The 18,726-nt window shown below is 42.7% G+C and overlaps 1 protein-coding gene across 8 annotated transcripts in view; it reads right to left on the bottom strand.

The window, feature by feature from the left end:
- Positions 1–18,726, bottom strand: part of SPAG9 (sperm associated antigen 9) — a 104,736-nt gene that overhangs the window by 40,319 nt on the left and 45,691 nt on the right. For 5 of the 8 annotated variants that reach the window (XM_019542464.1, XM_019542468.1, XM_019542465.1 and 2 more), the window contains 2 exons: positions 15,297–15,391; positions 8,568–8,721 (listed from right to left, as the gene is read on the bottom strand). In XM_019542464.1, the coding sequence (XP_019398009.1) occupies positions 8,568–8,721; positions 15,297–15,391 (249 nt within the window). Of the gene's footprint in view, positions 1–8,567; positions 8,722–14,427; positions 14,764–15,296; positions 15,392–18,726 lie in introns of those variants that run through there. The other 3 variants (XM_019542472.1, XM_019542471.1, XM_019542470.1) reach the window with 2 other exon arrangements.

Here is an 18,726-nt window from a genome sequence, read left to right as displayed (position 1 = left end):
CCTCTGTCATCACCATCTGCAGAGCCAATGCAGCAGTGATGGGGGAGCAGAGGAGCGGGCCCTGGCCCAAAGTTGGGGGGAGGAAGGGAAAGGAGCAAGCCCAAGGGGGGGAAGGCCGGCCCGCCACAGCAGGGGGAGGGCAGTGGTGCGGGGAGGGAAGCACTGAGCCTCCTCCCCACCTCACGCCTGGGCCCAGTCCTCCCCCACCGGGTGGGCCCAGGCACGCTACTCCTGCCCCCTCCCCAGCTGCGGCGAGCTGGCTTCTCCCCACTCTCAGGCCCACTCCTCCCATCCCCCTGCTGCTGCAGCAGGAAGGGGGGGAGACGGCCCAGTCCCCAAGCAACAGGAGGGAAACGGGGAGCAAACCTGGATGGGGGAGCACAGGGCTCCCTCCCCACCCCCCATCATTCTTGACCGACAACTGGCTAGTATGATCATATAAACACAAAGGCACCATCAGCCTTCAGATAAGGGCTCCAGTTTGCTAATTAATATAACATTCAAAGATGTTAAAGGTATGCAAAGGATGTCAACAAATGCATTTAAGTTTGTACCTCCCTGCCCTCTCTCCCAGTACATTTGTGCATCTTTCCTGATGGTTATAAAATATAAATGCCCAATGAGCTCCAAACGTCCCCAAAAAATCATTATCTGAAAGGACAGTTCCAGTGCGGTTGCCAAAACTCAAACCACACAACAGCTATAAAAATACAGAATTGGCTACTGCTTCCTGTTAGTCTCCCCATTACATCTCACCCTTCCTGCTTAATTTAAACTTAAATGGGCATTTGACCTAGGAAAATAATGTCACTGGATTAGACCAACCGCAGCCAATGTCAGTATTTTACCTCATTGCCAGCAATCAGTACTTGTGGTTTTAAAACCAAAAAGTCCATAACAGGCAATTAATGCAGTAATTGCAACCATGGAAACCATTTTCTTACATCCTGCAAGAGGATCAATATCCCTCTAATACTTTTTTGTTAAGTACCAGCAGAGTAGAGTAGAAGAGCAGCAATGTTACATCACGGTCCATACTCAATTTGGATACACGTTCACACGCTGGTCCCGAGGGGTACAGACTTAAGTCTCTCCACTACAAGCAAGCTGCCTTGGCATTCTCGGTTTTTAGTCTGGGAAACCAGTTTTATGCACTACTGTGTTTGCTCCAGCCAAGTTAATTTACTTCCTTGAGCTGCTGCACGGAACTATTTCATCTCTGCTGCGGACTAGACCAGAACGGTAAGCATACAAATACTGCGGTGCATACACCAGTCACGTAGGCTTCATAGCTAGTGTCCACCCTGATACCACTTACCTAAGCTACGTGGGAAACACAGGACATAGGACCGGAATGGCCCCTCGTGGGTCATCTATTCCAAAACATCCTGAAGAAGGTGTTCTGCATTTACCTGAAATGAACTTCCTATTTTAAAGTTAACAAATTTTCAGTATAATTTACTATGCCTCTCGACTTGGTTTCACTTTTTCTTCTTTCCAACCATCGTGCCTTTCCTTCCTCGATGTTTTTATTACAGATGTTCCTGTTCCTGGATTTGCTGTATGCTGTTTCACTTCTCTTTGTCCCCTACACCCCTCTGCTTTCCCAGCAATGTGTACTACTATGTTACATATTCTATTCTACCTTTGCACAAAGCCTCTGGATCTTTGACTGCCTCCCTTTCCTCTCCACTATCTAGCATCAGCCTGTACCACTGTCATCCCCAACGCTGCCTTCTGTACATTCCCTCTTACAGACGGAAAATGGGGTGGGGGGAGGAAAGCGATCCCCACCCAAACTGCACAAGGGTCAGTACATGCTAAAAAAATTGGCCTCCCCACCAGCTGGTGCTTAGATTTTTACCAGGATCCTGCTCAGAGCCCCCATCTTTTGCAGCCTTCCCCTAGTAAGTGTAACACTTGAAGTCTTCTCAGCAGCAAGGGAAGAACGAGGGAGTTCTAATCCCCCATTCCCAAAACCTCCTGGCTGCTGCAAGTGGAGGACATCCTCTGCTGAGCTTCTTCTCCAAAACCCTCCAAGTCCTTTAATCTGCCCCCACTATTGCTTACACCCATTTCCCGTCAGCAGCAGCATGAAATTACCCTGATCCACAGTATCCTTAGCAGAACCAGTCGTATCTACCAGAGGATTATAAGAAGGCTGGCATAGGTACTGAGGCTGCCTGGCTGAAGATTTAGACAGACATTGTTTTATTTTTGCACTCAGTTGATGGGAAGGAGTCCTCTTCCCCAGAGAAAAGCAACCCTGAAACTTGCTTTTCCAAAACTTAACAGCTTCTGCCCCCAGGGGAGTGGGCTGGTCACAGAATTTCTCGGATCTCAATAAATACTCATTTAACACTTTTAGGACCTTCCCTCATTGATGACTTCTAGTAATTACTTCCCAATATGAGCTTAGGCAAAGATTTCATTCTGCCGAGTTACACGGATAACAGAAAATTGATACACGGATAACAACGGTACTGTCAAATTCTGATGGGACACTGCTGTCGCTAAGGTCTTAAAAGTTTTGCTAGGAAGCATCAGCACCGCTTGGACTGACATACAGTAACTCCTCCTTCACAGCAAATATGAAAAATGCTGATTCTTTATCTTTTGTCTCATACAAAGCCAGCCAACCGGAGACTTTGCCATAGCGTATTTAACATCGGGATTATTGGACATCTTCAGCGGAATTTTAAAAAGTAAACTTATGCCTAAATTCCTTCTGACATCTGAGCTGAAGATTAAGGAATTATAGTTGACAACTGAAGTCCATTTTCTGAAAGATGCTAAATGCTTAATTAATAGCTGCCTTTAGAAATGTTAAAGTTCAACCACTGGACAGTGATTCATACTTCAGCAAACAAACACTGCAGGGAAGCAACTGTGCTCTTACCAAGGGAATCCAGAGCTCACCCACATAGGGAATAAAACCTCAATATGAATGTTGGCTCTGTTCACACATTTCTCCATGTTTGTATTCTGAACGCATCCACTGAAGAATGCAGTGCGCTGACCGCTGACTTGAGCACACAAAAAGCCCAAAACAAATAGCTTGACTGCCCAAAAAAAGTAAGTATGAATAAAAGAGTCTCTTTGAACTGAATTCGAGGTAACTGTAAAAAAGAGGGGGACTTAGTTAAGTGTCTTCACAATTACAATTCTACTGCTCTGCTATAATTACTGAGTGTCTAAAGCTTGCTTTTGGAACTCATTTTAGTATATATCCAATTACTAACATATGCTCCAGAAATTGAATGAGTTAATGGGAATTACACTTAACTGAGCAAATTTAAATGTTATCCCCCCAAATTTTACAAGTTTAAAATTCAAGCTATGCTTCAAAGACTATGTTTCCACAAGACTCTCCATGAAACCTAGTTAAGTGTTTAAAATTAGGTCACTAATTCTGCAGAGAGCTAAAATAGCAGTTCCGATACAACACTACAGGAGAAGAACATGATACTTAACTGCTTCATTATTTCAGTGGCACTCGGTTCTAACTACCGCACAAAGCTCCAGAACATGCAGAAGTCCCAAATGGGTTGCTGCCAGACACCTACGTTCAGCAATATTTTTAGATGAAGTGTTGCGTATCACTGAAAAGCTACTTCAAGAATACAGGTGCAGACGCTTCAAACAGAGCAAGGCACTGGTAAGATACCTTCGGTTGGAAACTGAAATTCAAATCTTAGACAAGAGCGTGGTATAAAAAGGCATTTCCCAGAGCCATTTATTAAAACACTGGCTCAGCACTGCAAAAGATTGAGATAAGCTTTCTAAGCTGTTGTTCTTACAAATTTAATCCAAACCACCAGACTGAGAAGGTACAGAGAACATCAAAAATTTGTAGCCATTTTTAAGCCTGCATATTTAAAAGGAATGTGTGACAAGAAGCCCATTTAAAAATGCCATGTACTGTTTTCTGAGAGAATTAGAATGAGATAAGAAAACCTCAAAAACTCCTCTCATTCCTAATATCATGTGGCTCTAGTGTGTACTTCAGCTAAGCAACTCTCTCTAAAAACTGCCATTTTTTATTAATTAAAATGGGCATGGGATAAGGAATATGGGAGATTTTAAGATGCTCTTAGCCCAGCACCTGAGCAGCAAAGTTTTTGAACTAAATTTTGAACTCAGATACCAAACTACGGATGTGAGCCGTCAGACCTGATCCTTCCCTAACAGTTATCACTTCCAATATGTAACAAAAAGGTTCCGCCTGCGTTGGTCTGAAGAGCTCCTTCCAAACAGCGAGAAAGGCTTATTTCTGGGAGCCCTTACTTTGGCACAGCTCCATCAGGCAAGCCAGAAGTGGTGGTGGAGGGGTTTTGTTTTCATTCCGTTTTGTCTGAATTGATGCCATAACAGAGGGAGCTGCTCCTGTTGCGATCGATAATGCCAGTTTTTTGCAATCAGGTAGCCCGGATCAGAACAGGAGCTCCCAGTAGGGAAACACTGGAGTGGGACTTGGCCAATCTGGGTTTTATTCCTGGCTCTGCTGGGTGACCCTGGGCAAGTGATGACAGCTCCTGGGGCTTCAGTTCTCCCATCTGTAAAATGGGGATAACAAGGATACCTCCCCTCCTCTGATACAAAAGCACTACATAGGAACTACATTATTGGTTTTTCTTGTCACTGATGGTGCATTTGTTTCTAGCTGGACTACTGATCATCTCAAAAGGTTTTAGGAGAACATGTGCAGGACCTGCCTTGTTGTGTAGATCTGTTTCTAATGAAGAATGTGAAGGATCTCTCTGGTCAGCCTCTTGCTTGAAGGATAAAAGGATCAAAAAACAGCTGGGGCTATAAACGTCATTACTGCCCTTTGGTTTCACATGCTACAGTAATGTCAGTCCTTGTGCATTAATGTAAAAGCATGGTTTCTCTAAAAGTGCCAGAATGTTTTACTTCATTATTATTTTTACTTTAAACTTTAAACATACAGTTTTCAACTAGAGCCCTCTGGATAAACGCTGAAATGCCCAATACATCTGGATAAAATATCAGCGACCACAAATGTTACCCTACAGCAACAGTGAATACAAAGAGATTTACAGACAACATCATCTTCCAGTAAGAAGGACCATTTGTTATGTCCCAAGGCATCTCTGAAAATAAATTAAAAGCCACGAAAAGGGGCATGTGAACCCCCCTCTCCTCCTTTTCACTGCTTTTCAGAAGGCAGAGTCTGATTGTTCCCCACAACTGGGAAATAGATTTATGAAAACCCCACAACTGTCCCAAGGTTATAGTAAGGACTCCTTCAGAGCTCAATGGAAGGAGATAGAAGTTTAATCACATGTGCTGACCAACAACCAGTAGGGACATAAAACACCCAAGGACAACATGATAATTTATAGGAGGGCTGTGCAAACATTTTGAAGTGGGGTTGATACGCTGACATTTCAGTAGTAGAGAATTTGAGCTGCAGCATAAGCAACATGCTTTTCTCATCAGGAAGAAAGATGCAAAATGCACACTAGTTAATAATGCTCTCCCCTTGCTGCTGTAAGACACGGGGCTGTTGGGAAACCTTTGCAGTACTGAAGGTGCAGTATAGCAAGGGGTCTAAGGAACAGAAGTCATGTGGAAAGAGGCACGAGAGGAAACAGAGGTTGCAAGTTCAGCGCCTACAGTGAAGTGTCCAAAGAAGGGGAGAGATGTGGGGGGCATTACCAAGTCACAAACACCTAACCTCCAAGCTCTTTCCTTGCTTCATTCATTCATGGTTTGGGATACCCCATATTTCATCACTCCATACAGAGTTTTCACTCAAGGACTTCAATTATGCTTCAGAGGTCCTCCAGAGAGAAGCAAACTTATACAGATGAGGAAATGGAAGCAGGAAGCCAGAGGTGACTTGTACTCTGTTAAGAAGTGCTGGCATTTATGTCCTCATCTCAACTCAGTGACAACACAATTGTATGAACTTTCCAATCGATAGCTGGATTATTCCTGGTAAGTGGAACCAAGGGTAAAAGAGTGGTCAAGAGCAGAAAGGCCACATACATATGGCTCAAAATCATCAGTTTGCAAGCCAGGCATTGTGTTACAGGCATCCCGACTGGGCTTGCTGACCAACTAAAAGAAAAAACCCAACCCACACCAGACGGCTGGACTTTTTACCCTTACAGAAAGAACAAGATGACCGGAAACAGATCACGTCAACAAGGAGCTACCTAGCACAATCCGTATTTGATTGAAAAAAAAAAAATTAAAAAAAAATGAAGGATTCTTTTTTCTTAGGCTACATCTGCTCTTAACTTCATCTAAGTTGGAATTCAGCAGAGGGGAGGAAGGGGCAGGAATCATCTGCACCCTCTCCACATACAGCCTTCAAGGGGCCTAAAAAGGAGCTTGCTTCTTGTGACTAATTACAAGGCCCAAAGAGAACACAGTGCATGTCTCTGAAGCAGCTTCTTAAGCTGAATGCACCCAAAAGCAGGTAAAAACAGAACAGTTCCTGAAACACCAGCACAACAGGGACTATCACAAACCCTGTGACCCACCTACCTTCTCCCTGCCTATCACGCAAAGGCAACTGCAGCAATTTTATTTTACATACGAAAAGATACTTCTAGGAACATATTTTAGCTTCCTTTAATGTGTTTTAGCAGCTGGAACTGGACAGCACCATGCAAACAGCCTGCTCTCTGGAGGTCTCCAAATGTACTGACCAGGGTTTAGCTACTGCTGGATCTGTTCCCCTGGAGCCCTGCAGCTACCCCCAAGTATCCAAGCCAATGAGTCTCTCCTACGGAAAGTACAAATGGAAGAGCTGTGCTGCAAGTGTATGCCCAATGGCACAGCCAACTGATTCCTGGATTTGCTATCAACCACCCTGCAAATTAGTGAGTTTCTTTGATAAATGAAAGACAGAGGCGAGACAAAACTTTTATAGGCAAAGACTTTGCTTTCTGGATTTTACAATTTCCGTTCTAAAACCAACTATATTTGGATTTGTCCTCCTAGCGAGAGTGAGCTATTTTAAGTCCGCCAGATCCTCTACTGAATAACAAACTGCATCCTTAATAATCTGCGATAATTTCTTAATTTAGGTTCTGTACATATTTTCCATTTTACTCTAAAACAGAAAACAAGTGTAAACTCTAAATTCAGGTTCTTTTTAACAGTGAAAAACTATTTTATCTGTATGCAGGTTAGAGAAGGAATTCACAACCTTCATTTACTGCTTGTTGCTTTAAAGCTGTGGGCTGGAACAACACAGCTCTGGTCTGACGCAGGCTGGGTACCTTCCACAGCACATTGTGTAGGGGAGAAGCAGCGGGGTGGGGAACAGGACACACGACAGGGTAAAGAAAACAGGGGTAGTCCCTGCACCTGCACTGGGGCCAAGCAGCTGGGAGCACCACCATGTCATTTCTCCCAGTCCCCTACTTCCCAGCTAGAGCATAGGCACGGCTCCCAGCCAGAGGGGAGCTATGCTGGGGCTGCCAGGCAGCTAGAAACTGTCCCTGCTGCTGTTGCTATTTCTGCATCGTAGCTGGGAGCCCCGGGGAAAGTGGTAAGGGGAAGCCCAGGGATGTGCAGGCTGGATCTGGCCTGTTGGCCCCATGTTGCCAACCCTTTCTTTAGATCAGGGGCTTTCAAACTTTTTTGGGTCAGCGTACCCTCGGCGGCTGGTTGAGAAAACAGAAGTCCCCCGGCAGCCAGACGAGTGGGGGGTGGGATGGGGGGGGGGCGAGAGGATGCATGGCAGCGGGGTGGTGTATCCCCACCCCCACGCAGCTGATCAGTGAGTATATCAGTGGCACAGTGGTGGCAGAAGTGATGGCAGCGTAGCGGGAGACGTAGCGGCAGCAGCACCCACTGCCGAGTACCCCGAGGCCATCCCAAGTACCCCTAGGGGTACGCATACCCCTGGCTGAAAACCCCTGCTTTACAGTGTAAAAGAACTTCTTTCCATATTGACTATATGCAGTAACTATTGACTGCATTAAATTATGTGGCTTTTTGCTGAGTTAAAATGTTAACTATTGTGCTATTTTATTTTGGCATGTCATTTCAAATAAAGAACACCCTCTCCCTCTCCCCCCCCATCCCGCCCCTCTGCGCTTCAGGCAATGTTTTTATTATTCTTACTTGCCTACAGTAACAGATTTTTGATCTAATGTGCGGTGGCCTTATAATAAAGATCAACATGATCAGAAGACTAGAATTGATTTGGAAGTTTCCTCCTTGTTCTTGGTGAATATGGTCATTCAGAAGCAACAGGGTGTTAATACTGACCAAGTAATTACGTTCTCTATTGCAGACAAGGTTCTTGGGGTAAATGCGATATATCTTTTATTAGACTAACAAAACAGTTGGAAAAACTTGTTCCTTGCAAGTTTTTGGGTACAAACACCCTTCTTCGGGCCCAGGGAAAGGAACAGATGTAACCGGAGGGAACTTAAAAGCTTTTTTTAAAAAGCTTTAAAAACTTAAAAGCTTTTCCTCTATCCTGTGTATTCTCAGGAATGATGTACTACATACATTGTTTCAGAAGGGCTTCTCCTAACAGGGGGGGAAAAATAAAAGCCTCTGAACCAAAGGCTTACCTTTAGACTGGTGTGAGACCGCTGATGACTTAGCTCGTGGAATTTCCAATGCTCTGACCCAGGTGTTTCCCCTGCTTCTCTCTGAGCCTCAGGCGTGAGCAGTGCGTCTCCCGGAGGTAATGGGAAGATGCCCAGCGATATAGGGCGCTCTTTTCTGTTTGAAAACCAAACAGTTTTTTTTAATTAGCTTTGATTTCATTTAATAACTACCTGTATTATACCTGGAAGGAGGAAGACCCAAGAATTTCGATTAAAAACCACATACTACATTTCCCATTAAAGAATATACATGCAAGCATATGCAATTTTCACTATTTTATACCACAGTATTTCAGATCACTCATGCATTTCAATTAATTATGAAAAACAGTAATTGACTTTTTTTTTTTTTTTTTTAAAGCAGGTTTTAAAAAAAGCTATGCTAAATACCTGTTCCACCCAAATATTTTTTTATTTACTAAACCATGAACATTTGACAAATTTGTTTCTCCTTAAATCATACAAAACACCGGCACTATAAGTCTCATTCATAAGCCCGTTGTGAGCTCAGCCTGCCATAAATAATCACATGATTTTCTATAATGAAGATCTACTGAATTTTGATGAACCTATGGCTTTCCCATTCATTTCAAAACAAAGAATGCTTAGCGTCACATCTAATCCAGTCTTACTTTTGCAAAAACAGCTTTTCCAATTTAAGCTTACAAACTGTTTTGTACAGTATTTTTCATGCCAACCATTATCCTAGTTAGCAAAAATAATGCTATGATCAAAGAATTTTCTATTTGATGTGCACAGATAACTATGATTCCTGAATAGGCTGGAGAAAACTTGAAACCTGAAGTGTGAATTTAAATGATGTACGTACGGTACGCAGATACAGATGACAGGAACTACAGAGAAAGTTTCTGCACTGAGACTACTGATGCATTGAAAAAGCAGGTAGCAGGCTAGTAGGGAAGCGTTTGGGAGAAAGAGGAAGTGCTCTGTCAGATCAGCTGGAACAAGTTCAAGGTTGGCTTTGGGAAAGAAATTAAAAATAAAAAACAAGAAAAACCCCAAACAAACCTGAGCTGAGTCCCTTAAACAAGGGAATGGAGAATGGTGAAGTTTTATTTCTTTGGACACACAAAAAGGAAACGTTGTCTTGAGATTCCTAATGGTGTTTGGGAGCTCAGAAGGCCTTATTGATTGAGGGCTGCAACATGTAAGTTAAGAAATCAAAAGGCATGGGATACGCATGTCAAGAGGAGGTATGGCATATAACAAAGCTGGAGAGGAAACTGTAGGCAGGCTGGGAAACAGCATGAAAGAACAGTAAAGCTACAGAGAAGGAAGGGAGGGTGCTTGAGGCAAACAGTCTTGCCCCAAAATAGAGCCAGCTTTTGGGGACAAGGCACCTTCCCACTATAGCTCTCTCCACACCACCAATCCGAGACAAAGACTAGGGCTATGCGAAGCTTTGGTCCCCGATTCAATTCGGCGGAGATTCGGCCCAATTCGGTGGCTGAATCTCTGAATCTGAATCAAATCAGAGGACCCTTTAATCTCTCCAAATCGAATCAGAGCCCTCCGAATTGATTCGGACATAGACGCAGCTTTAAATGTTTTTTCTACGTAGCTCTAGGTAGCTGGTGGCTCGTGAGTGGTGCAATGCTGGGGTGCATGAAGCGTCTCACAGGAGCGCAGGTGGCTCCCCAGCGCGCTCAACAGCAGACCCAGAAGTGGACCAGAAGCACTTCTGGTCCACCAGGGAGCATACGGACCCCCCCCCTGCCCTGTACCTTCCCTTGGCTTGGCAACTGGTGCCTCCTGGGTGTGTGGGGGGCACCCAGGGTCCTCCTGTGGCTGACTGCTAAGCTGAGGGGGTCCCCAGTGCACTCCCCAGCAGACCTGGAAGTGGACCAGAAGTACTTTCGGTTCAGTGCCAAGCACATGGAGTCCCCCCCACCCCAGCAGGACACTCCATGTGCCCCAGCACTGCAGCGATCACAAGCAATACTGGTACCTCAAGGTATGTAGAAAAAAACGTTTAAAGCCGTGTCCATGTCCAAATTGCTGATTCTCCAAATCAGCATCAAATCTTCACCTTCGGCTGAAACAAATCAGGTACAGCGAGCTGAATCGAATCACTGTCCCCGATTCGGGCCAAATCCAAAATCGAATCACTGTCCCTGATTTGGGCCGAATCCAAATCAAATATGGCTTGCTTTGTCACCCCTAACAAAGACCCTTCGTAACAGCATAGATTGGCTACTCCGCAGCCACAGACAAACCAGCAAGAGTAACTTAACTGTCATTAGAGAACAAGCAGAAGTAAAAAGATTGGGAGAAAAAGGGCTCCCAACTATCCCAAAACACTGGGTATACCTGGAGAACAATCCCTTGTAATATTTTTGAGGCGTTGGCTGTTAGGCATGGTAGTGAACACACACACACACGAAAACTGGTAAAAGCCACCACATCTGGGTGAACCCAGAGCACCATACTGTTGATCTTCCTAAAATCCCAAGGCGAGTCTCATGCCCAGTGAGGAGATCACAATGAACAAAACAGATGTTTGGGCTGAGACAAAAATGTTGTTCAGAACCATCTGCCGAATGGCAAGCCAGCTCTGCGAAAGAAAAGCATCAGTCAGACTGCAAAACACTTGATCAGGTAAGGAGCAAGGGAAGCAGGCCCGATGCAGATACACAGGCAGATATGCACTGCTGCTGAAAGTAACACTAAGCATAACCAAAAGGAAGAAGGGTAGAGAAAGTGAACCGTGCTATTAAGAAATAGCATCCTGAGATGCTACTGCATCCTGAGAAAACCTAGAAACAGAACTTAAGGACTGTTTTCACAGCAATAAATGAGATGCAACTTTATATTACATCTTTGTAAAACCTCTTCTTTGACCCATCTAAGGAAGCCAGAATTGCAAAGGCTGCTAAGCAAGACCTTGGTTTAAAACTAAATGAAGCCTATGCAAAGCCATATGCTTCCAATACACAAGCAAAGAAAAGTTGTGACAGCAGATGAACTATATGCTACACAGACCAGATGGAGTAGAGGTTTCAAAGGCGATGCAAGTGTAGTAAGTTTGATTTGTGCAGAAGTAAAGATAGTTGAGAAGCGCTTGCTCTCAGGGCCGGAGGCACAGCTCCTTTGGAGAATTTTTACTATGGCATTCTAATGAGATTAAAAGGGTATACAGCTAATTGATGTAAACTTTTTTTTTTGGCACCAACGTATGAAGGATCAAGCAGTAGGAAATCAAATCTGCATAACTAAGTATATACTATAAAAAATAAGAAAGATTTTGGACCAAGAAACTAGTGCAGAGGAGATCTTAGGCTTTTTACTACAGAAGCTGGTAAAAGGGGCCAAATAGCAGTCTATCTTTAATACAGTTAAGCAGATAACATGAAGCAAATAAAAACCTAAGAGGTCAAAGCCATAAAAAGTCAGTACTGCTGGAGGGCTTGTGTATGTTGGAACGCCTGGAACTTAATCAGAAACGCCTTACTAAAATAGTTACAAAACTAAGCACCAGTTTCTTTCCTACACAGGGAATCACTGAAATCAGTAATTATTTTTTAGCTAAAGGTCCCATAATCCTGGGATCTCTAGATGCACATGCACTGGGTGCATGTACGCTTTTCAGCTTTCAATTCAACTGATTTTTACATCAAAGACATCCAGTACCAGAAATCAAGCTGAATCCATTCAGTTAGAAAGGGAAGGGCAAGTGGGCTCAGTATGTTTCTTTAGGGGTAGCCTAGAAAGTGACCCAGATATATTTCTAGGTTATGCTGCAAAACATTTCTCCTTTGCAGCCTTGAGGAGGCTTGTTCATACATGGGAAAAGGATTCTTCACATCCATGAAAAATATTAGACTCACATTTTTTTTTTTTAAAGGGATGTTCAGTTGTTTTAAACTGGATGGTCATTTAAAAAAAAGTTTAAAGTCATCTAGGGTAAACATACAATTTGTATGCAGGCCACTGAGGAAACACCCCAATGCATAAAATTGAAAAAAAAAAAAAATCAATTTATAAGGCGGCCTAGATTTCCCCACATTTATATGCAACTCCATAAACATGTCTACTTGTATTGAAAAAGTGGAAATTCTTTCCCACTCAAAAGTGTACTCACTTATTTTTTTTCAATACAGGATGGTAAAGCAGATGCTTTTTTCAGTATTCAAAGAATACTCAACTATCTGCCATTATGCTTAATTAAAATAGGACAGTACCTCCAAGCCACAGATCAAGGAAATACGGCTAAGCAGATGCTTTTAACAGTAACCCACTGAAATGACATCAACAGTATTTTTGGAACCAAATACTCTGCACTAGATCCTTTTGATTGTGAATAGTCAAGTCAATTTAACATTACTGAGAATCAGATAAGGCATTTATCATTTGAATTTCTTTGTCCTATTTTTTTTTTATAGTACACCAGCTAAGAAAGAGTAAAAGCCCTTAAAAAGCCTGCCTTATTAACATATGAATAATCCCAGCTCCTAAAAGTTTACCGGAAAACACTACTGAAAAGGCAGCAAAATCCCTGAGAAAGACTAAATATGCATCTGACAAAGAAAGGCACGCTACAAAAAGATTATTTCTTTATCAAGCTGATAGCATTCATGTTAAACATTAAAAGAGCTGAGACTAACTTGAAAAAGCTGAATATTTTACTTTTGTTTTAACATATAAGCCCTTACTAATTGATTATTCTACACTTGTGTATTACTGAGCAAATTAACTGAAATGCCACAAGCCTAACAAATACTTCTTAAAAGTTCAACCATTCAGTGCCTTTGCACATTTGTCACAGCATGCCTACCATGAGAGAGAGAGAGAGAGAAAAAAAAGAATCCCAAAAGCTTAACTGTGAGCTAAAACACAGGCCACAATATATTAAAAAAAAGGTGTGGGGGGAGACCTTCCACCTGAGCAAATTTTCTGGCCATCATATTTTTATTAAAGAAAATACAATAACTAAAAATCAGGATTGCAAATAAAAGTGATTGATTCAAATAATAATGTCAAATGTATTAATTTGAAAAGGCACATTTAAAAAGGTGGAGAACTGCATTTCATTTCTAGCCAGAATGGGCATGAAAAATATTTTTGTATAGATATTCTAATGCGTAGATCTGCTACTACTCCATGCAACTAGGACAAACAGAGCATAACTTGAGGGCGAAAAGAGAGTTGGCTGCTTGCCATACAAGTACAGAGAAACAGGAGAAGATAACATTCGATTAAACAATAGTGAATAGGCTTTTACAGCTCTAATACCCAAATAATGAAGGATTTTTTCCTTCAAAATATTTTTAAATGGTTAGCCAGTCTTGTTTTTAACAGAGAAATGTAAAAATGACCTAGCTGAAAATTATGCATTTGAGCAGCGTATTCATTAACAAACGCTGGATAATTCCCTTGAATAAAAGAAAAATAAATAAGCCTGGTAAATGAAAGGCTGGGCCTCCATAAATTTAAGGCTACACACTATTAGCCAAATACCAGACAATACAGGGGATGTGAGCTTTGTCCACAAGGTTTAAGGGAACACCTCTATTCTCTTTGCAAGTTAACATAAAAGGACTAACAGCTTTGTAAAAATGAACACCGCCTCCCCCCCCCCCACACACACACCGACCTTGTCCTGGCTAAATAAACGCAACGAGAAGTGCCTTTGAATATTTAAAATAATGCTATTATGCCAGAGCTAACAAATACGAAGTTTACAGAAGGATGCAGAAAATCAACGCTGAGCATGTGTCCCATTGTTTCAGAGGGAAAGAGCAAGAAGGAGGGAGCTGCGAGCAAGGAACCCAGCAGGCAGCGGTTCGGCAGGTCCGAGTACCTGAGTATCCTTGAGAGGTTCTGCGTCAGGGCTGGCACACCGGTAGAAATGGAAAAGTGCACAAGCAGCAAGACAGAGAGAGACACCAAGATAGCCGAGTTAATGACCACCGCCCCGCCAACGAAGCCAAACACAAATAGCAGCATGCATCCAGGACTCATGGCGCTGCGCTGGCATGGTGAAACGCCGGAACCAGGAAGGCTACAAAGGGGACGAGGGTGTATCTTTGTAGTGAAAGTCTGTCATTCAGCTGCTGCCACAAAAACAATGCCATCAGCAGCAGCTTTCCACTCTCTTCTGCAGCAGCTCCAAAGCAATGACATCACCTCTCTCCTCCCCCACCAGAGCTGCTGCTCCTCTCAGCATCTATGCAGCAGCAGGGAGACTCGGCCAGCTTCGCAGCTATTCTCCCCCTTCCTTTCAGCCCCAGAGATCACTGGCTGGAAAGCTCCGAGATCTACATAATATATTCACATCAATCTCGTAAATCGGCAGAGATGCGCCGTCCTCGTCCTGTCTACGAAGCGGCAGCCACAGCATGGTTTAAGCATCGCTAACCCTCCCGGAGCTATTTTTACTGCCTGCATGTTGTTTTAAAAACCATCATTTACAGCTAAAACGGGTAAATTTGTAAGCCAAAATGACTGCCGAAGACTAATGCACCGATGTATCCCAACAATAGCAAAAGCCTTTTTCCACCGATTTCTACTCTATTCTCCTACTGCATTCCAACCATGCAACAAATCTGTCTGATTCAGCCGAACTGTTGTTGTAGGATTAAAGAACCGGCAAAGTCTTGCAACAGCAAATGAACAGGGTTTTATTTATTTTTTTGTTTTTTTCCAGGGTGAGAGCAGAATAAAGCTTACCTAATTCTACTGTGTGGGGTGGATTCTAGCTGATCGCCCCCTGTTAGCTGATGGAGTTTGGTTCTTTCCAAGTGTTCCATATAATTGTGTATCATCTGTTTGAAACAATAAGAAATAATATAAAAAATATTCAGTACCACTTGCATGGTATTGTTATAGCATACTTCACAGCTGGTATTTTTATACCATTTGATAAATCTCCTGCTAAACATCTATAAAGATACCAGAAGCACAATCCGTTATGATTTAAGCTTAAAATACCTTCATTTCTTTGCTGCTTTGGTATTTTTAAAGAACGGTCAGTTCAAATATCTAGTATAAGCCTACATCTTAAAAAAACTTCTTCCAGCTGTTTGTCTGAGATATAAAAGCCAGTTTCATTTTAATTCCCCAGACACACTCCTATATCCATGCATAGGAAACATATGAACAGGGCATTTCTAACAAAATTCGACAACTATTTGTTTATATGTAAAAATAACCAAATCCCAAGGACTGTACCCAAAAGAAGTTTAAATATACCAAAACCATGAAGCAAAACAAAAGATGATGACATTGAGAGATGTTGCTGTTTCTTCAAGATTGGGATCTTCACAGTTGCTAAATATAACACACACTCACCACCTTTATAATGCCAGCTAGTAACAGTGAATAGCAAAAAGGTAGCTAGAATTTACTAATAAACAATGATGCTTGAAATGATAGTACCTTTAGAATAAATTAAGATTTCTTTTTTTAAAGAATACATTAAGAAACTAATTTAGGAAATGGTGTTTGGAAGTTGGCAGGGGAAGAGGTGTAATGCATTTTGTAGGCATTTCTTAGATTTCATGTTTTCTGCTTAGGCAATTCCTGGTGAATTAGTGGTGAAAATTCCCATTCCAAACGATTTTTAAAACAGCGGAGATTAAATGAACAGACAATGCCTGAGTTGAGTAAACTTCGGTATTACCCTCTTGGAAAAAAAGCAATACCCCAAAACCAAATTAAGGATTTTAAATGCATATTGCCTTGTTTTGGGGTGTTGGGTTTTTTTGTTGTTGTTGCCAGCTTTTTTGTTGCCTTGCATAACTAGGCATTTGTGTCATTACATTATTTATGTATCTAGGGTACAGCAAACACCATGAGAGATATGTCAACACCATAATACGGTCAGTTGTAGGTATCTGATGTTTTACATTAAGTGAGGAATTTGTAAAACTGAAAATATAAGGTGTTCTTACTAATAGTAGCAATGAACAGAAATAACAGCCTCTAAAGAATAATCCAAGCAACTTTGACTATAGAGGGACTAATTCACCCATTTTATTGCTCAAGCATTCTCTGCAAAGACATGCAGCTGCATTTTTTGGTGATTTTCCATACCGTAAAGAACAAAAAACAACAACTACTTTCCCATTAACAGGAACCTGTCTGAGGTTAAATGAAATTGTAACTGCCACATCTGGGTTATCCTTTGTCAGGATTTTAATCTAAAAATAAATTAAACAATACCGGTTGCTTGCTACCCTGAATAATACCCATCAGGGATATATGCTGAGACAAGGGCTTGGTAAGTACCTAGCCAATCCCTTCCTCTGTTAAAAGTTCCTTGTAACATATACCCAGATTTTTCCCTCTTATTTCACAGGGGAAAGATAAACTAAGCTATCTACAGAAGTGAGGAAAAGGTAATTCCTTTCAGTTTAAGGCATGCTCTTTGGGCTGGTAGTCTGCAGTTACTTAAGACCAATCTTCAATAGCACGTGTGATGTGGTACCTAGACAACAGAGTCTTCTATCAATCCAATCAGCAGCACGAAGACATAAAGCAGAGATCACAGAAATAATGTCAATCGATTTTATGAAATGGCTCTAATGAGAATGGTTGCAAAAAACCCCAAAACACCACAGACATTTTACTACTGAAATAGGTTTTAAGTGTTAATTCTTAACCATTTCTTTACTGTCCAAGCCCCCAAGGTTTGGAACAGACTGCCACCGGAGGTGGTTCAAGCACCCACTTTGAACGTCTTCAAGATACATTTGGACATTTATCTTGCTGGGATCCTATGACCCCTGCTGACTTCCTGCCCCTGGGGCAGGGGGCTGGACTCAATGATCCTTCGGGGTCCCTTCCAGCTCTAATGTTTATGAAATCTATTTTAAAATACCAAGAAACTGTATACTCATTAAGCCAGGGGTGGGCACAACAGGGCCCACAGGTGGGCACCCACCGATTAATTGTATCCCGCCCAGCTCCTGCCCCTGCTGCACTGAGACCCCTGGGGTTTGGCAGCTTGGTCTGGGGCCAGGGCAGAGCTGTGATTTGCAGCCTGCATGCTCCGGGCAGGGGCACACAGTCAGCGCATCCTGGCTCTGGACCAGGCTGTCTCTGCTGCAAGGAGTTAGGGCAGAGCCACGATCTGCTGCCTCGATGCCTCTGCCCACAGCATACAGGCTGCAGATCATAGCTCTGCCTTGGCCCTGGACCAAGCTGCCCCCGCTGCAAGATCCCAAGGGCTCCGAAGCAGCCCTGTGCCCTGCCCTGCCAACACGGCTGGGGCTAGTCTCCATGGCAGTCCCAGTCTTGAGCTATCATAGCACAGGTACATGTGGGGTCCTCATGGAGACCAGCCCCAGCCATGCGGGTTGGGGCTACTGCAAAATGGAGTATGGCTGCCAGTTCGATCTGCTATTTTGCCCACCTCTGCTCTGTGCAAACGCATGTAAATCAGGACAAAAATATTTTTTAAATGAAATTAAAATGTTATAGTACATATTTGATTTTTAGCACACTTCCTTTTTTTTCCTGGTCCCAAGATGGTAACCTGTGCCCACACCCCAGGAGTACTTCTGGTGGCAAAGGTCAGGGATGGGACTTTCAGTCCCAAGATGGCAAATGGGGGCAGCCCTTGACAGTTCACCAAAACTCATTAAGTGGCCCTCTGGCTGAAATAATTGCCCACACCTTCATTAAGCACATCTAGACAATACAAGTCTGATTGCTTTTAAAATACAGCCTGGGAAGTTACCAACTAAGGCATGAGATTCACTTGCCTGTGCAGTTTTACATTGAATGGAATGCGAGCGGGACAGGAAATAACTCGTGACACTACTAATAGCAAAGAACCTAGACTTGCAAAGGCTACGATGCCTTTAAAAAGGACTTGAAGTTTAAAAGAAGTAAGTGAGAGTATAGTTTTGAGGGGTTATAATTGGTCATTTCCAACTAAGAATGACACAGAACATTTGGGAGTCAAAAGAAAAATATACATTGAAAAAAAAAATAGAGCAACAAAACTACTAACGGGCAATATAATAAAGTGTAATAATAGTTTCATAGTTTGTAGGGTCGGAAGGGACCTGAGCAGATCATCTCGTCCGACCCCCTGCCATGGCAGGAAAGAGTACTGGGGTCAAACGACCCCGGCAAGATGTTCATCTAACCT

Source organism: Crocodylus porosus, unplaced genomic scaffold (assembly GCF_001723895.1).
Source record: "Crocodylus porosus isolate Cpor-Errol unplaced genomic scaffold, CroPor_comp1, whole genome shotgun sequence".
NCBI lineage: Eukaryota > Metazoa > Chordata > Crocodylia > Crocodylidae > Crocodylus > Crocodylus porosus.
Note: the sequence above shows the minus strand (reverse complement) of the source record. Positions and strands in the feature narration are given on the sequence as shown.